General features: G+C 40.2%; 1 protein-coding gene across 4 annotated transcripts; it reads left to right on the top strand.

The window, feature by feature from the left end:
* Positions 1–219: 219 nt before the first annotated feature.
* slc12a8 (solute carrier family 12 member 8) lies at positions 220–18480 on the top strand. Of its 4 annotated transcripts, none has more exons than XM_041057543.1 (15): positions 220–301; positions 359–408; positions 1288–1465; positions 1630–1764; positions 3461–3652; positions 3772–4003; positions 9487–9600; positions 9794–9881; positions 10410–10497; positions 11671–11817; positions 14311–14965; positions 15074–15171; positions 15286–15403; positions 16514–16574; positions 16701–18480. In XM_041057543.1, exons 3-15 carry the CDS (start codon positions 1331–1333, stop codon positions 16867–16869), a joined length of 2232 nt encoding a protein of 743 aa, XP_040913477.1. In that variant the 5' UTR covers positions 220–301; positions 359–408; positions 1288–1330; the 3' UTR covers positions 16870–18480. The 4 variants fall into 4 exon arrangements, with proteins under 4 accessions (XP_040913477.1, XP_040913476.1, XP_040913479.1 ...); XM_041057542.1 differs by having other exon boundaries at positions 1627–1764; positions 16701–18478; XM_041057545.1 differs by lacking the exon at positions 15286–15403 and having other exon boundaries at positions 1627–1764; positions 16701–16794.
* The last annotated feature ends 652 nt before the right edge of the window (positions 18481–19132 follow it).

Genomic DNA, 19132 nt, shown 5'->3' with positions numbered 1-19132 from the left:
CAAATTAAAAGATAAGGATACTGAGTGGCATGTGTTTTTTTTTTTTTTTTTTTTTTTTTTTTTTTAACTTTTAATCATTAGTCAACCTGCAGGGCTTGCCAAAACCAACACGAAATCCTTGTGCAAAGCAGCAACACACCCTGGAAGGTAACCAACACAGCTGTGTACGGCTGGTCGCTGACGTTTCCACAAGACACGTTGTTAACGGCAGGAGGAGCAGGGAGCCATATCGTACTGACTGGATTCATTACCAAATTTAAATGGAATAATTAACTTCTTTGTCATTGTAATAGCTGACCACTCTTCTTCTTCTTCTTCTTCTTCTTCTTCTTCTTCTTCTTCTTCTTCTTCTTCTACTTCTTCTTCTTCTTCTTCTTTGTTATCGGCATGGAATGACATCTGTGAAAGGTGAGGTTAAAGCGTCACGCCAAACATTTTTCAAAAATCTGTCAATTTAAGCTGTCGCCTCGTAAAATTTGAACGAAAGCAGTTTGTGAACACATGGGTGTTTGTACTGAAGTTAGTATGGCACGTAGAAGCTACGAACAAGCATTTGTTTTGATTAACATCTGAAGTTGGGCTTATTTCACGTTCCTGCCACACTTGTTTGCTAAATTAGTTCAGAAAAAAATGTAAATTTAAATTCATTTTTTATTAAATAAAGTTACCGTATTGGCTATAGCCGAATTTAAAAGTGTATCAGAGATATTTAGAGACAGTAGGGCAGAATGTTTTACTTTTTCCAGAGGAAAACCTTGAATTAACACGTTTGTCAATTAGGTTTGGCATGGAGTGTGTCTAAAACGTAAGCTGTTGACTTTTGTCACTCTCAGTGAAAAGGACACCTCGGTTACTCTTGCACCATAGAGATACAACAGCCTGTTAGAGGACTAATAATTTGAAATACAATACATTTAAAAAGAGAAATGTTGGTTTAGCTGGGGGGAAAAAAGAGGCGAGTTAAAACTTGTACAAATCTGTTCACCGCTGTTTTCCGTTTGATGCTAACGCTTTTTGTTATATCACTGGACTGAATTTATGATTTTAAATGTGAGTAAATATCACCAGGGCCTTTCGCTTATTATTGACGTCTGTTCAGCAGCAGTGTCAGGAGCACACCCTGCTGTATCCGGGTGTCTTCACCGGGATAGGCGGGACCAGTATACCAGTTTCAAGACAAACTCAACTTCCTCAACAGGGCAAACTGATGTGGTCACTGATTAATAACTTTAAAGTCTTAAGTTTATTTTTGTTTCCTCATTTTGTCATTAAACTTTGCGCAAATAGGGTCACCTGAAGAGGAGACACCTGTTTACAGCTGTAGGTTGTAATGGATACCCTGCCATTAGGCTGGACTGTGCACACAGATGACCACAAAGAGGATGGGGCTGGACAGCTGAAGGGGGGACTTGCTGACACCAGCACAGACACACATGTCCATGATCTGTTTCATGAAGATGCACAGGTAAGATGTGTACCCCCGATAGCTCAAATATATCCCAGACTAATGACGATGGAGGTTAGAAGACATGATGAATGTGACAGTGACTTGTTGCTGTTAAAAAGAAGCACCTTGAAAACATCCAGTGCTGTTAACGGTTGTTTTTCTGTGTTTCTGCCTTCCAGCAGTCTAGCCAGCCGTGGTGGAGGATCAAACTGTTTGTGTGGGAGCCTGTGTTATTCGGCACCTGGGATGGAGTTTTCACCACCTGCATGATCAACATTTTTGGTGTGGTTTTATTCCTGCGCACCGGCTACCTGGTGGTGAGTTTGTGTTTTCCTGTGCGCGCATAGCCAGTTCTACAGAGAAGCTGCAGACTCTCACCTTCTTTGTATTAGAAAGAAGCCAAAGAAACAAGGAAATGCTGTGTATTAAACAGGCAAAACAACTATCCCGAAAGGCTTAAATTAGGCTTAATGAAAACTTCTGTGTTTTATAATAAATTCCAAAAACTAATAATGAAGCAAGTCCTTGCTTGGATTATTATTTTGTTTCCTGACTTGGACATCAGAGGACTAAGGTTCAGCATCTGCATCAATGACAAATAGAAAGGAATTAAAAAAATAAAATAAAATAATATCCATAAACAACTCTATTAACAAAAAAAGTCAAATTGAATACTCTTCAGCCACAGTTTCTCAGATGTCCTGTCATATATCATAAAATGAATGACTGCTTGATTGTTGCACCCAGCAATCCAGCAGGATAGATGACTTCCCACCAGTGCATTACCCATCCTCTCATCAGACCAGAACAGAGTACACTTATTTATGATATTGGCTTGGAGTGGTTGGGCACTGTGATCCATTTGCATACTGGTACTTTATGTGTGAGGTGTGTAAACATCCGTTTATGGCCGATTAAAGGAGTTGGCCAATGGCTGAAACAAAGGACTGCATGTTTTTCATATTTTACACTTATCTTGCCTCATGTTTGGTAATAGTGTGTGCTTTCTGCATCTTTGTTCGGCTCTAGCAAAGCTTTAGATTTCTATATTTAGCTGCAACCATCATTAAGCATGTGTCACCCTGTCACTTGATGCCAAGCGCTGTAATGTGCATGTTTCATCACAGGACACAGCTACAAAGACTGTGATCTTAATTGCTACATCCGTTTGGGTTGAGCTTGATGGATAAAATATAGTTTGCCATTTGGGAGACAGGGTTTTTTTTATTCGGTGAGATGCATCTTATCAGAAATTACTTGCTTATTGTCATGCAGAGGAAAAGACTGTCACCCAGCAAACATGTTTTGCCTGTGTTGATGGCTGTGACTTCAGCATAAGGCCAGGGCCATGTTTTTTTTTTTTTTCCTTCATCTTTTGGCACTTGATGTGTCTTTTTTAGATTAGTGACAGTTGAGATATAAAGGGAAATGAGGAAAGGAGAAAAGGGGAATAACAATCATCAAAGGTCCTTGGACATCAAACTGGGGACATTGTGATTCATGGTCGCCACCTTAATCCCTACGCCACCAGGAATCCCCATTGTCCTTAGTTTTCCTTAACATCAAGGCTATACGTGAAGTAAGAGGAAGTAAAAATTAAAGCTGGGCAGTTCCCTTTTGGCAGTGTCAGTTTAAAGCAGCAAAACAAAACTTTTTGTATAAACATTTTCTTTTAGTTTTCGCTCAGCGAACATTGTAAATTTTAAACATATTGCAGTAACACACAAGCATATGAGGTACAACAAAATGTAGGCTGTTCAAGGCTTGAATGTGTAGAGACTAAGAGCAGTCTTACACACAAAGACAAAGCAAAGGAAGAAAAATTTGTAGACAAAAAAAGTAATGAAAAAATGTAAAGCTATAGCATGTATGAAGAGAATTAAAGACAAAGCATTAAGCAGGTATAGTATATGAAGATATGTGTGGGTCAAGCTGGACATCATGTTGCAGATTTACTTACAGTGTGTGCATGAGTGACTGTTTTTTGTCATTTTGTCTCCTGACATCATCCAGGGGAACACAGGTGTGTTACTCGGGATGCTCCTGGTCTCCTTGGTGGTGCTGGTTGCTTTAGTGACAGTGATGTCAGGGATCGGAGTGTGTGAGCACTGTGGTGTTGGGAGTGGAGGAATCTACTCCATGATCTCCACTGTCCTGGGTGGCAGGGTTGGGGGCACAGTGGGCCTTCTTTATGTGTTTGGACAGGTGAGTATTTTTGAAGGCTGATATTTATATTTTTGGTTTGTAATACATCTAATAGATCCGTGACAGATCTACATGTTAGTATCTTACTCTGCTGGTTCATGCCGCCTCTGACCTTGCAGTGTGTGGCTGGAGCCATGTATATCACAGGTTTCTCTGAGTCGGTGGCGGAGCTGCTGGGTTTACAGACCCAGTGGGCGGTGCGTGGCATGTCAGCGGTGGTGCTGCTTGCCCTGCTTGGAATCAACCTGGCTGGTGTCAAATGGATCGTCCGACTTCAGCTGCTTCTGCTGGCTGTCCTGGCCGTCTCCACACTGGACTTTGTCATTGGCACTTTCACACACCTTGACCCAGGTAGGACAGTACTTTGCCTGGGTATTTCCAAGCCAAAATATTATTCAGTGGTAGAATTATATTCATGTTAAAGCCTCTTAAAGAGCATTTAGCTAGATTACAATTATGTAGCATTTAGAGGACTTGTATTCACAATGATTTCCAGGAAATTACAACAGAAAAATAAGTGAATATGCCTTAACCATCAAGAATATCAAGAAGAAAAGTCCCTGCACCAGGTACTGTCAGGAAAAAGAAAAACACAACTGCAGTTAAACAAATTAGCAAGTATAATCCTGTCAGAACAAATAATACCCACAGCTAGTGGTGTTTACAGTATACAGAATGTGTGAGAGTTGGATGGACAGCTGCAAGTCAGGGTCTTAAATTCTTGCAGCTTCCAAAGGGAAGCGTGACAGAGGAAGTTTCAGAACCTCTGAACTAGACCGTTGACTAGAATTGTGACCCGTTGAGACCAGTAGGTGTAGCTGTAGTATCACTTATTTTAGTCAGGGTCAGTCTGAAATCCTACTCAGACTAGATCTCAACAGTTCACTTCTTCATGACGCCAGTATCTGTGTAACAGCTTTTTTTTGGCTTCATATTTTACCTATTTTTGTTATTTATGCTAGCCCATTAACCTGTTTGTCTACAGTGAGAACTCTCTCTTTTGTTTGTTATTATTAGAAACTTGGGTAAAGCGTTTTTTTTTTTCATACTGTTGTGGCTTAAGCCAAGTCTGAGAGTGCTGCTGTGTTTTTTTTACATTATTTTTTCTTTCTTTTTTTCTCTTCTTTTTTATGGTGAGGAAATGTTGCCTTTTTTTTTTGAGTAGCTTGTATTCTTTTGCTGGCTTTCAGGAAGTCCTTCCCCACATTTCCTGCTCTCGCTTATTATCAACGTCCTGTCCAGTGGGAAGACAAAAGTGTTCCAGAAGTCAAGCCAGCCAGTCTTTACAGATACAAGAACACTCACTGTTCTTTACATAATTATAGTAACAGAAAAATCATGTAGTGCACACACAATAAAAACAAAGGTGCATATAGCTTTCAGGCTACCTGTCCGACACTGGGCAGTGGTTCATTTTTGCAAGATTTAGCTTTACTACTCTAGGTACCCCCGTGCCACTAAAACCTCTGATCCCAGAACCCTAACCCAGACTTCTCTGCCACTCCCAGCATCTATTCTTCTTTATAGCACAGTTGGTAGAGGCAATTTTGCCATTGCTGTAGAACTGTGGGAGAACCAGGCATAATGGCTTCTCCAGGTTTTTCCAATTAAGAGCTGCTGTGTGTTTCAAAGTGACCTCATGGTTGGCAGTGGACCAGCAGGTCCCCAAGCTAGCTGAAATAGCTCAGATTAGCCCTCACTCGTTGTACGCCACGGCACATCCTGAAGGAAAAAGAGCCACTGCCAAAATTGTGTGGTCATAGTTTGATAACATGTCCTCTGAGTACACTTGGCAAAGATGTCACCATATTAGGTTTCAGACACCATTGTACACCATTACCATAGCTAAGGCATGTCATGTCTACCAAGTGGTATATTATATCAAAACATAACTGATATATTGGCTTGTCAGTATTTTTGGCAAATATTGGCATGTTTAGACAAACCTGGACATCGGCGTGTCAACATTTAGCACTTTCCTCATGATCTGAAAGGGTCAGATTTAGAGCTGAGTGACTAGTCAGTCGAAAAATAATTGGCAACTGTTTTAAAAAATGATTTGGGTATCTTTCAGGAACAAAAATGGCTAACATGTAGTTCCAGCTGCTCAGACTTTGCTGCTTTGGATGTTGGGGGTTGGTCAGATGAAAATAAGATGTCTCATTGGACTCTGGGAAACTGATGAGTGTTTTTTTTTTTTTTTTGACTATTTTTGACCTTTTTTAAGTCCAAGTAATTAATCAAGAAAACAGTTGTCAGATTTAACAATAATGAAAATTACCATTAGTTGTAGCCATAATCTAATGATGTATTTATTGCAAGGCTAGACATGTAAGGTGTTTTTTTATATTGATATTTTTATTTGCATTGTTATCCTAGGTTTCAGTCATTAGGGCTTTCTGTGTTTGCCCTTACCGCGCCATGTTAATCATTTTTCTGTTGTCATCCCAGTGGAGGTATGTAGTGTTGGCAAGTGACAAGTCAGTGGTTAAGTCATAAGCAGAAAGATTTAGGGATATTATTATGTACGTGATGAACTCTCACTTGTAGACTGACCTGGCTTCCTCATTTCCCCAGTGAAGAGGATCTGTTAAGTGACTTATAATGACAAGTCCTTCCTGCAGAACTGTGACAGGTGGAGTTAGAATTGAAAAACTGCATGACTACAACATGTAAGACAGCTCAGAATAGTACTTTATCATCCCTGATGGGAATCGGGAGAAGATTTCATTTTCCACTTCGAGTGTAATGAATTATTTAGTCTGGTCAGTAACACTGCCAGCGTATTGTATCTGCAACCAAACAATTCAACCTCAAATCCTTCTGCTAGTGGTGCTTAGATAAAATACAATCTGACACACCTTACCTTGTCCCCTTAAGTTGAAGCCTATTCCCCACAGAGCAAGAAGCCATAATTTGCTCCTCGGATCTGGGTTTTAGGGTGTTAACCAGACTCACCCACATTTTTGGAAAATGACAAAGAGCGAAGGCCGGAACTAAGATCTGAGGCCTGCTGCCACTCCAGAGACTGTCACATTTCTCCCTGTGATCCTGCTGTAATATATAGTTCTCAGTCATCCCAGTGGGACGTGCCCCACCTCTGTAACACCACAGCTTGCACTGTTCTCCATGCACAGTGGTTTACACTGGTTAGTGTGGGAGAACAGGAGGTCAGCCAGACAGAGAGAGAGAGAGGCCTCAGATGCTCATGTAATCTGACTACACATTCCAGTCTGTATTAGAGGAATGCTGAGCTCAGAAAGGAGCCCCAGTCCACACTTGCTTTTCAATATACATACTGAAACGTGGATGTCCTCACCACAGCTTTGTCTTAAAGGTACGTCTGTGAAGCAAAGTGATTTTTTGCAGACTTGATTAAAATCCTCCAACCACACACTACACTTCATAAAATTCAATGATAAATGCTATCTGAATGCAGTAAGAAATCCTCATCATGTGACTAAATAGCTGGACGGAGCTGGACATTGGCACAGTGCTTTGAGCTAAATGCTAATAGCAGCCTAACATTCACATTAACAGTGTAAACCTGCTGATGTTTAGCAGGAATAATGTTAACTATGTTCACCATCTTGGTTTAGCATGCTAACATTAGCTAATTGCCACTAGACACAAAGTACAGCTGAGGCTCATGGGAAAGCCAGTTGTGCAGGTATTTGGTCATGAAATTGAAATTTTGACCTGATGATGGTGCTAGCTGAAGGGAGGGCTGAGGGTTTGCCAAAGTTATTACAACTCATCCAGTTCATCTCTCTCCTTTTGCAAATTATGATAAAGCGTCCATCCAAGTTTTCAGTATACTCAATGTATCAATATACTACAGCAAATTTTTGCACATGGGCCTGCAAATAGTCGATCAGGCCACGCTCCGTACTGGAGTTGGTACTAGGGGTGTGACTTCCCACAGAAAATGGGAAACTTGTACAAAGGTTCTCTAGACATTTTTGGTGGTAGGGTTGTCCACAGTTCTAGAAATCAAGTGCTGAAACACTGACTTTATATCTAAACAACAAATTTGTGTTCATAGAAACAGTTTTCCTTATAAATATGTGAACGCCCTCAACCGAATACTCACAGAGTTAGGCATGGTTGTTAGGCATGGTTGGATGTTGGAGTGTGATGTTGTAATATGGGTGGGGAGCCCCTGGTGCAGACATGGACACTGGCGGCCCTGGATTTGTTAGATTCTGATTGTTTAGACAGAGGGCGGTCTCACGGGGTCACAGAGTGAACCAGACTTTGGGCTCCCTGTCCCATTTGATGTCAGTTTTTACAGCCTCCTTAAATTCCTATCCCGGAGAACATGTGCACTTGGAATAACCAGCACATCCGGCCCTTTTGGTTTTGGCTTTTGTCAAAAACAAAAGAAATACTGAGCATGCTCACTCTCTCTTTTCTCTCACTCTCTGTCTCCCTCTCTCGCTCACTCTCTTTTCTTTCTCTCAAACTTGGAAGCTGCTGAGCTTCTGAAAAGGGTGGTGACTTCCTTTTGGATAAACATGTCATTAATCTGACAGAACACATTCTTTCCCATCGCAAGATAACCAACAGGGAAATGTCCGGTGTTGTAACATAGGCGGGCCCTTCAGACTTTGTGGTTTAAATGGCCCCCATCACTGCAGAACAATCTCCCCTCACACATTCAACAAACTGACCTAGACACAACAAACCTGTCTTGTCTTCAGACTGCACATTTTTAAAGTGCATTGCCACCTATTGTTGTCATGTATTTGATTCAAATACACATGACAATCTCAAATTCTAGCAGTGAGGTCCCACTGGTGGTGCTGTGATAAATTAGTAACTCCCTTTTTCGTGTGCACTTTGCAACTTGTTTGTATTTGTTTGGTGTATTTATATTGCTGGCAATGGTAGATGCAGATAGGATCTTTTGTTTGGGTTGTTGGGGAATATAAAAAAAATTAAAATGAGAACATTGTTTCAGCCACCAGCATCCTTTAGTGATGTACTGATTTAAAATTATCCCTAACTGTGCAGATATGATGGAATGTTTTTCAAACCTATTGCGTATATATTGGTTTAAACTGGCGCCTGATCCTTTCTTGCACGCAGACATGATGTGTTTACATTGCTTATTAGTCTCAATTTCTCTAATACGCATCTGGGATTAAAGGTGATGATTAAATGGAAAGAAAATGGAAACATCACTGCGATAAGCATTTAACACCAATGAAGCTGATTACATTATATCACACTGCATCTGCAGGGAGAAATAAAGCCAGGATGTAGTCTGGCACTACAGTGCTGAGTTAAAATATAATAGCAGACAAAATGAGAAAACAAATGTGTATGTAGTCATCATAGATGGTATATAAAGTGCAGTGCAGTCTGGTTGTCATTCACAGTTTGACATTGACAAATCTTAAAGTAAATTTTAAAACCTAAGAGACGAACCACTTGTCTAGGTTTAAAGAGCGTTCAGCAACTTGTCGAATGCAGAAGCGCTGTAATTAATGTTATCGTTTCAGCAGGTGGAGTGTTGTAGGCTACTTATCATTGACTTGTAGATGATGACAAATACAACTGTGTAAACTCCATCTGTGGATGAAGATTGCTTGTTTTCATCAAAAGCTCCAGAACAGCTCACTTAAAGCGAGACTAGCATTGCTATCAGGAGGCCACTGGATCAAGCCCTATGTTAATCACGTTATTTAACATAATGTGATGCAAGACAGAGGGTTTATTTTAAGTCTATTCATGTTGGCTGTTGGCAGGTTTACACTTACCTCATGCTGGTAATCCTTGCATAAGGTTCAGTGCTGATCTGCTTTGTGTGCTGCTGCCTCCTCTTTCAGAACATGGTTTTGTTGGTTATTCAGCTGAGCTGCTCAGCAGCAACACAAAGCCAGATTACAGCCCAGGAGAAAGCTTCTTCACTGTATTTGGGGTCTTCTTCCCTGCTGCTACAGGTAAGTAGAGCCCCACCGTCTGCTATGCTATGAAAAACTTCTAACTTAAAATTTTCAGATGGGCACATGCTCAGTCTATACTCCATCCCTGCTTCCAATTCTTGAAGCCACATATGCAGTGTAAAAATACATTTTGTGTTGTACAGTATTTTGTGTACATTTTTGTGGTTTGTGTCTGGGTATGTGTGTGTAGGGGTAATGGCAGGCTTCAACATGAGCTCAGATCTTCAGCGGCCTGAACACAACATCCCTGTGGGAACGCTGGCAGCTGTCTTCACCTCGTATGACAACAGCCCAAACCCAACTCCAACATGCATACACAACTACACTGTTACACAAAAAACACCACAGTGAAACATTACACAATGAAGTACACAAGATCACAACTACAGTAAAGGTGTACAGACTGACGTAGGTAAAGTGAAAGTGGTAGAACACAAAAGGAAATGAATACTAGAAATCATACAGATTTCTTGTATTTATTTAACTACACGTCATCGTACAAAGAGGGTTTTCTAATATAACACCCTGGAGTTTCTCCCTCAAGCTATGATTCATCCACAAGGGTACTTTCCAAATGTTTACATTTTACTTGTATTACTTGTGCTCTCAGATCACTCTGTGGTATCTTATCAAAAGCTTTCCTATTCACACCTTTCCTATTTTCACTGGAGAGAACTATGAAACCCACATTCCCAGCATAGCTCTATCAGTCTCTTGTAGAGTTGTGATGACACAATTTTCCTATTAATAGTGAGAAAGGAGCGGTTGTTAATAGTCCTGCATGGTGTATTGCTGGTGACCCACAGGTGGTTCCTGTATCTGGTCTTTGTCTTCCTCCTGGGGGCCATCTGCACCAGAGAAGCTCTGCGCTACGACTTCTTGATAGCAGAAAAGGTAAACTCAATTTTTTTTTTCCCTTTGTGTTTCCGTCCTACCCTGTGTGAGAGGCCCTTCCAGCAGGCGGGTTGAGGTGAGGGGATTTCCCACGATGGGTCACTTTGTTGATGTGGTGTAGCTAGTCTAGTTTCTGACTCTATGTACGTTTTAAATGGTTGAGGTGTAGAACCCTTAGCATATTTTTCCTCTCATGTGAAAATATTCCTAAGTTCAAGTATACATGAAAAAAAGATCTGCACACTTTGAGTGCAGTAAAATAAATAAATAAATAAATAAATAAAACTATTGTACCGTTTCAGCCCAGTGACCTTTGCTGGACAAGTAACATTTTTTCTGCATATCATGGAACATGTCTCACCTTCATACCTGTATTGTTTTTGTAAGTATGCAAGAGTATTAGTTTTAGTTCTAGGTACTTAATAGATGTTAAAATCTCATCTCTTTGACTTATCTCTCATTGGCTAGTGTGTTGCAGTGATTATGGAGAGCGTTCAGAAATGTATTAACATGCAAAGTGTGAGAGCAACACAGTGTAAGCACAAAATCTCAATATTCTGGCCTCAGTTTGAAGTTATTTAATGGAAACTAATGCTCAAACTAATCATTTCAAAGTGCACAGCTGTTTAAGTCTTATGTGATAAGTCTTATCTTTTTTTACGTAATATGCACATACAGATTGTCTGTTGAATGGAGGTTTAATATGTGATGTATGAATTCTCAGCAGCAACTAAGCATGTGTCAGGCTCCATATGGACGGCTGAAGTGAGGAAGACTGGGCATGACAGGCTAAATTCACGTAGAGTAGAGCTAAGGTTAGGGACACTTACGATAACACACAAGATGTTTTTTGCCATTCAGAGTGAGAGTAAGTGATTGAGCTGTGGTGATCACGATATTGCGGATTAATGCAGTCAGTGTAGTATTATTGCAAAACTGTGATGAATCTACTATTAATACTAACCCATTACACCCACTGTCAAATTAGAACAGTGGATTTTGCTTTAACCAATCACTGAATCATTCAGAGGCCTTTGACTTCTCCATCAGTGATTAGTTCTCATTGTTTTCACAAGGAGCTGGCTGCAGCGGAACTGAACTGGGCGTAGCTGTTGTAAGCTCCCAACCCCACCCCATCCTCTTCCACACTGTTTGTTTTCCTTCTTCCTCCAGGTCTCCTTGGTGGGTTTCCTCTTTCTGCTGGGCCTCTACATCTCCTCTCTGGCTTCCTGCATGGGCGGCCTGTACGGAGCACCCAGGATCCTCCAGTGCATCGCCCAAGAGAGGGTCATCCCAGCTCTGGCCTTCCTGGGAAGAGGGGTGTGTGTATGGCTGGAACCATGGCAGGAATGATGTCTGGTCTTACATTGACAGGATACTGAAAAACATTAGCTAGATTCTCCATGACGTAAATGCAGATTATTTAATGAGTGTGTGTGTTTTTATGTAACAATGAGTTCACCTCCATGCACAGCAAATTACTTGCTCTTAACCCAGTTTAGACTGTGACATTAACATCTATATCTGATTACCTGTTGATCACCTGAAAACATAGTACTACTAAATTCATCCTTTGTGGACATTTTAAGGCCTTAGACACAAATAATTTGTTGCTCCTGTGTACACGTCAGAGCTCGTGAGACTGAGTAACCTGCAGGGTATTAGAGTGATTTGTAAAATTTCAAACTTTACGAATTTCAAATTTTACAAACGTGAAGTCCTGAAAATGCTAGGAATGAAATCCTACTAGCTGCTTAGCTTTCATTTCAACAGATCCATCTCCATGACAATTGAGCAAACTCCATCCACTCTTCAAGAGCTTGTGAAAGCAGTGAAAGCTTTGAATGTGTAAACGAATAATGATTTCAAACTTCTAACCATTTCCTGTTTACATGTGCACACATGTACAGAATTAGCTTTGCTGAGCTGTACTTCTCAGGCAGTACATTTGCTAAAGATGCATTCTCATCCTACCTCTGTCACCAGGACTGGTAATTTTAACAATACTTTAAACAGTCTATCTCTGAACATACAAATCTGATTGATGGAGCTGGTTGGATTGGTACACAGCCTGGAGGAATTGCTACCTAAGAGGTTTACCTAAGGCCAGTACAGTCCCTTGACTTTTGTGAGCAAGTTATTGCATAACTTGTAACGCTGCATGTAATTTGAATGTGAGGATTTTGTGTGTAATTGCAAAAATACATATTTTAGAAATCATTATCGCTAGCCTAAGAAATACAGATTGGTAAACCATAACTGCCAAATAATTAATTTCCCTGCTTTAGAGATGAGCTACTAATTGGTTACGCAGACATTTGTGAATTGAGCTTATTTAAAATAATCTCATTATTGAGTGCACCTTCAAACTACACTCCGGCATAAAAAGGGTAGTTATGGATTTATCTCCGAACAAAAGGAACATAGCTACTTCTTTAAATAATTGCATTCTGGCTGAATTATTAGGTAATTCATATTAGCATGAGTTATGTAAAGTTTGTAATAGTTATATTACTTATTGCGTATTGTAAACTAATAAGTGTACCTAAAATGAATAGGGAGTTGTGATGACTGGACCGAACAAGAAGCAGTGCCAAGACTTCCTAATTATAGAGTGTGGACTCCTTTCCGTAGAAGTGAGTGACTGATCGACTCACCGCTGCTACACACGCATTGTCACGTTAACGTCCTGACCCCGTCCACCCCAGTTTTCCTCAGACTTCCCAGGATGGCAGCAGTGTCTGACCTCTCTCAGCAGGCTGGAATGAGGCCCTAGACATCTTGGCCCAAATCAAAGCATCAGAACAAACGCAGGAAGGGCGACAGGCAGGGCCCTGCTCCGTTGTGTGCTCTGGAGGTCCGCCAGGCGCACAGCAGTGCTCCTTAAACTGTGTGATAGGACCTGGGAAGTGAAAGCAAACTGGTTACCAAACCACAAAGTTCTCCATTTTGAGAAAGGGATTATTTTGGGGGGCCTTGTTTTTGTCCTGCAGTTAGCACTGTTGTTTCACCCATATTTGATGAGTTTTAGATCGTCTGATTCAATTTATAAATTCTTTGTACCCCTGGATGTTAAATCCTCCTGAGGTCAGACTATAAACCATTTTACTCTGTATTGTCGAGTAGAACATGTGTATTAAATTTAATTAAATGTAATGTAATGAGGAGAGACATGTCTAATGGACAAAATAGCATCAATACGGAAAATGGGACTAACTTTCTCATGGGCCTTGCAGATGTCCAGTGTCAGGCTAGAATGTGTGAGTAATGACTGAACATGGCTCCTGACCAACGAAAGGCCAGATGAAGTCATGAGAAGATTTTGTGGTATTGTAGCAGCAAAGACATGAGGTCTGGTATGTAATGAGCTTACTGGTTGTATTTTGATAATTACATAAAATACCCATATTATACCCTAAGTATTTAAGATAAAACATGTTTATAAATGTGCCTAAGATAAAGCATACTCATATGAGTAATCATCCCATTGCTACTTTTTGGTGAATTCAAGCGTCATTGAAAAGAAGCAAATGATCTTGAGATGCAGTCCTAACTTTTTGCTGGTATAGTTTTTTTTTTCGTACTCAAATTTAACTTTAGTTTCATTTAATCACTTCCTGTAGTTGTGTGTTTCTCCACAGTGTCCATAAGTCATACAGACAAGTGCTCAGTCAGGAGGAAAGGGACATTCTTCTGTCCTGAAGCCTCATTTCGTTGACGTAGGCCCAGAAGACAGGAGTAATTTTACATAGAATTTCTTGTGTAGTGCAGCTGTCACTAACCACATTGTGGTACACTCTCCCTCTCTCACAGAAAGGCCCAAACAGAACCCCAGTGGCTGCCATCTGTCTGACCAGTCTGCTGACCATGGCCTTCATTTTCATCGGCCAGGTCAATGTACTAGCTCCCATTGTCACCATCAACTTCATGCTCACCTACAGCTTTATTGACTACTCCTACTTCAGCGTGGCCATGACCTTCCAGCTGCAGAGTAAAGAGAAGAGGGACTCCCTCATCCTGGCCGGAAGAAACCATCGCAGGTCCACCAGGCAGAGCTCCAGGCCGCTTATTGAAGCTCCTCTTCCAAACTATGGAACTGGAGGCAATAGTCCACAGAGTAAAGGCACTTTATTGGAGTTCACTAAGGACATGGATCAGATCTTTCCACCTGTCTCAAATGTTGGTGCTGGAGCTGAGAAGACCTCCTCCATGCAAGAGCTGAGTAGCCAAGGCAAGTGCAGAAAGGCCACTGCTAAACAGAAGCTGATGGACAGCTTTGGTTTGGACCTGAACAGCAATATGTTCTCAGAACAGAGAGGAGATGAGATAAGTTCAGCTCCATTATATGAGGAAGCTGAGGTGCAGTCTGGGAACGGGGAGTTCACAGCTGGAGAAGAGCCACAAGTCAAATGCTGTACACAAACATGTCCTATTGAACAGGATTCGTCCGCTGACGGTCACAGCACAGGTGAGGAGCTTTGCCCATGAAATATTAGACCGGACTAGACAGAGGGAGAGATCATAGATGTTAGTTGTGTTTGTTTTTAGCGACCTGACATTTTACTAACATTTTCAGGTGTTGAAGGTAAAGCAGAACACCAGAACTTTGAAATCAAACCCATTCAGGATTCATCCTATGCAAAGTTCTGCAACCACTGGATCGCTCTTATTGGGGTAGGCTACACATCATATGCTGTGCATTATTTCTTTTTGTTCACATGGGATATTTTCAGATAATATATGCAGAACTTAATGAATGATGTTAATGTATCATTTGTTTTTCTTCAGGCATTGAGCTCCATACTGATCATGTTTGTTATCCAGTGGGTTTATGCCTTAGCAAACATAGTCGTGGCCTTGTTGCTGTATTTTTACATCGGGAGAACAAGTCCTGGACTACCATTAGGTGATTACCTCACTTCATTTTCAGTGATCAGTGAATCTAAATAAGACTGTATTGTGTTGTGTTGTGTTGTGTTGTGTTGTGTTGTGTTGTGTTGTGTTTAGAGTGGCTAGAGTTTTTGTTTTGTTAAGTGTGGTGTTTGGCAATATTCTGGCCACATTGTTCATTTTGCAGATTTTAGAAAATGGCTTCCCATTTAAAATAAACAAACAAAAAAAAAAAACAGTGATAATAAACTGTAAAAACAGGTGGGCTTATATTGTTAGTTGCCATGAAATGCATCAGGGACTCTTCTGCAGGCTAGTAAGGTCAGATTTTCTATTCAGTTGTTACCAAATACAGTTCATGAACATTGATTTTATAAATCATATGCTAATTTTGTCATATTTCATTACATGTATTTTGTTTTTGATATTTACTTATTTTGTTTCTTGTCCACTTACAGGAGGTGTGTTACTTTTTTAGTGTTTACAGGCCAACTCCATAATCTTGTGTAACTTCAGGCCTTTTATAGCTGTAGGAGAAGTGTATGAGTAATACCTTACATAACCTGAAGCACGATTCCTGTATTTTTTTTTATTTTATATTATTATATAACGTAGACTGTGCCACTCTGTCTAGCAAAATACATGTTAATGTGCTATTTTACATTTTGAAGTGTGTAGCTTTGATGCCTGTGCTCATTCGTTATTTGACCTGGTAACGTGACACATTGCTGGGACAGTCTCTTTGCCCGGCAGCTGTTGTGGCTTAGGATTTCTAGAATAGCTGGATGGGACACCCTGCATCTGCACTGAACTCACCACATTACAGCGAGCATTAACTGTCGCGACTCACGACATTTCTGAGCACAAAAGTTGCAAGTGTTAAACTCTTGTTCCACAGGTGGTCGATGAGATGCTGTGTGTGTGACACTCTCACTCTGTTATTAGCTTTCTGTGCTATATTACAGCTTCAAAGATTTACACAGTAAGAAAGGTTTCCAACAGTAAATGTAAAACTTATTACTCTTATTATAAATCATAATAAATTAGAATGTTACAGTTATATGATCTAGCTCACTGAGCTCATTTCTTTGGGGGGGAAATAAATAACCTTTTGATTTGTTTGCAGGTATTGCAGCTCGATTCAGCTTTTTCACATGGCTCAGATCAACACTGAACAGCATTTGCAGGTACATAAGATAAGAAACTGTGCCTGTAAATATGTGTTTTTTGTATTTTTTCCAGTTGTATGATAATTTCCCATGTCACACTATCACCCAAAACCTATTTCTCCATGCTGCTTCCCTGTCTTTCAGGGGAAAAAGATCTCCTCGGGATGAGATTGTGGTGACACCCTCTCTGTCCGGGGTCGGGCTGAAAACCAGGCAGCTGACAGAGGAAAATGCTGACTTTGCCTCTCGTCACCGCTATCACCAGTCCTCATTTATCAGGGCCGACAAGATGGTTCAACCACCACTCCACTGACTGAATTAAACACTGCTTTGGTTACGTCATAGCTGACAGCCTGAAACCACATTTTCTGCCTCAAACCGTGTCTCTTGTTGTTCCAAGGGCCACATTCTGCACATAAATTCACTTTAACAGAGATATTCAGCGGCTCCGAACCTTACCGTGGGGTGATTGAAGGAAATCTGAACTAGAGTTGTACAAAGTGTGTGTGTGTTTGTGTGAGAAATTGAGAGAGATGGCTTGGGGCTGAATTTAGCTGGAGTTGGTAATTTCTTTTCTTTCTTAAAAATACACTAAATTAAAAATTAAATTAATTAATTTATGTCTTTATATAGTTTATGGCTTTAACTTTGACTGAAATATGACAGTCTGTGAAACTCTCCACCGTTCAGATTGCTCTGCTGCTGGGTCATTTCCAAGATGTCCAGACACCATGGTGCTCATGGGGCATAAATATTCTGTGTAACTGTGACACAAATGTTTCTTTAAATGATGTACACTCACTTCTGTATGTTTGCAGTTAATTTTTTGTTGAACAATTTTTCCCTGGTAGTTATTTTTCTCCTCTAAGTAGAATCTTCTCAGCACTGCAGGTCTTTTGATATTAAAATTTGATATTAAAAAGTGATTTTCAAAATAACTGCACTTATTTTGAAAGAAATTTATAGGTGGTAATAGTAAAAAAAAAAAAAAAAAAAAAGGAACATAGTGCCAAATATACAGTCTTCATATCAAAATCACAGTCTTATGACAGGCAGTGATAAAGGAAAAGATGTGTACAAGGAAAAGCACCAAATTGGTTAATAGTATAATGGTTAACAATAATAGTTTTATTGAAGGAATAGAAGTGATTTGGAGACAGTGTTTTATAACACGTACTGAATGTATTTCAGTAATACTGTGAGGTCATTCTCTTTGGGTGAACTGTCACTCTCTTTGAAAGAGCTGCTGTTCGTGCAGCTGAACAGCAAAGATGTGAAAACCACTTCCTCTCGGCATTTTGTTGTTAGAGCAGCAACGAACCCTACCAGCAAACACGTGATAATCTGTTAATATGCTGGTACCTTTTTTTCCTTATCAACTGTTGTCTAAATGATTTGGTATGAGATAATGGTTTGGGCGTCAGATATCTCTCAGCAGCAAAGGAGCTGCAGTGTTTCTGCAGCTTCTTTTCACAACCATCCTTCTCATGGAGACAAACCTCTGGATTGTTTCTAAAAAAAAATTTTTTTTGAACTTCAGTTCTGGTGCAATACATTTTTAATAAAACACACTTGTGATACAGGACTAAACAACATACACTGCAAGTCATTTTGTCAGCCAGTAATTTATGTTTCTCTCATGCTGTCCATAAATATGACCTTGGCATTACTAATCTTTTCAGCTCTTTTTCTGATCCTAGCCCACAACAGTATGTCCAGTGAACCAGCCAGGCTCCAGCTAAATTCTTAATACCTGGATACACTAACAGACATGTGGGATGCTTTGCAAGTGGAATGTGTTGGAGATGTGTATCTCAAAATGATTTATTGTTTCTTTGCATTCCTTGATATTTGAGAAAGTCCACATTGTTTCAGTGACCTGCTACCTAATTTTAACTACTTGTCTCCAGATACTGGAAATGTCAGTAATCTAAATATGTAATATAATAATAATATAAAAATAAAAAGAATAGGAATACTGAGAATTTAAAAATTGCTATCCCAGAACTGTGACACAAAATGTTGGGACTTAAACATTAATACACAGAACTTCTGGAATAGGACACGTGATAATTATGAGTTAAGTCATAATTTTGCCTCAGAAACTTTGTTTCTCTTAATTATGACTTGATAAATAAGAAATGATACTAACTCACTTGTACCTTATGATTTGACCTGAAATCTTGAGATTCGTGAAGGAAACCTTTTTAATTTGATACCTAACTTTACTAGCATTTCATTACGCAGTGGACTACCACCTGATCCAGGGCAAACGGATGAATCAGTGAAATGAGGCGGTGTATTGTTTCATTGGTCTGACAAGTTCAGGTCTCTGGAGCATCAGTTTCACATGGATAAAAAAAAGGAAAGGTTCCTCTTTTTAAGGGCAGGACTTCCGGCAACACCTGAAAGCAGAAAATGAATCCACTGGGTTGAATAACGGGACTTGAGAGAGAGAGAGAAAGTGTGTGTGTGTGTGTGTGTGTGTGTGTGTGTGTGTGTGTGTGTGTGTGTGTGTGTGTGTGTGTGTGTGTGCGTGTAAGTGAGTGCAGGAGGAGGAGGAGCCCGGGCTCCTC

Source organism: Toxotes jaculatrix, chromosome 15 (assembly GCF_017976425.1).
Source record: "Toxotes jaculatrix isolate fToxJac2 chromosome 15, fToxJac2.pri, whole genome shotgun sequence".
NCBI classification, from domain to species: domain Eukaryota; kingdom Metazoa; phylum Chordata; class Actinopteri; family Toxotidae; genus Toxotes; species Toxotes jaculatrix.
The sequence above is the reverse complement of the archived record's forward strand: the minus strand, read 5'-3'. Positions and strand labels throughout refer to the sequence as shown.

Bases quoted from the DNA above. Each gene is read 5' to 3' on its own strand.
- slc12a8 (XM_041057542.1), top strand. From the start codon at position 1,331: ATGGATACCCTGCCATTAGGCTGGACTGTGCACACAGATGACCACAAA. The intron at 4,004-9,486 runs GTAGGACAGTAC...CTCCTCTTTCAG, and splicing joins TTTCACACACCTTGACCCAG to AACATGGTTTTGTTGGTTAT. The intron at 10,498-11,670 runs GTAAACTCAATT...TTCTTCCTCCAG, and splicing joins ACTTCTTGATAGCAGAAAAG to GTCTCCTTGGTGGGTTTCCT.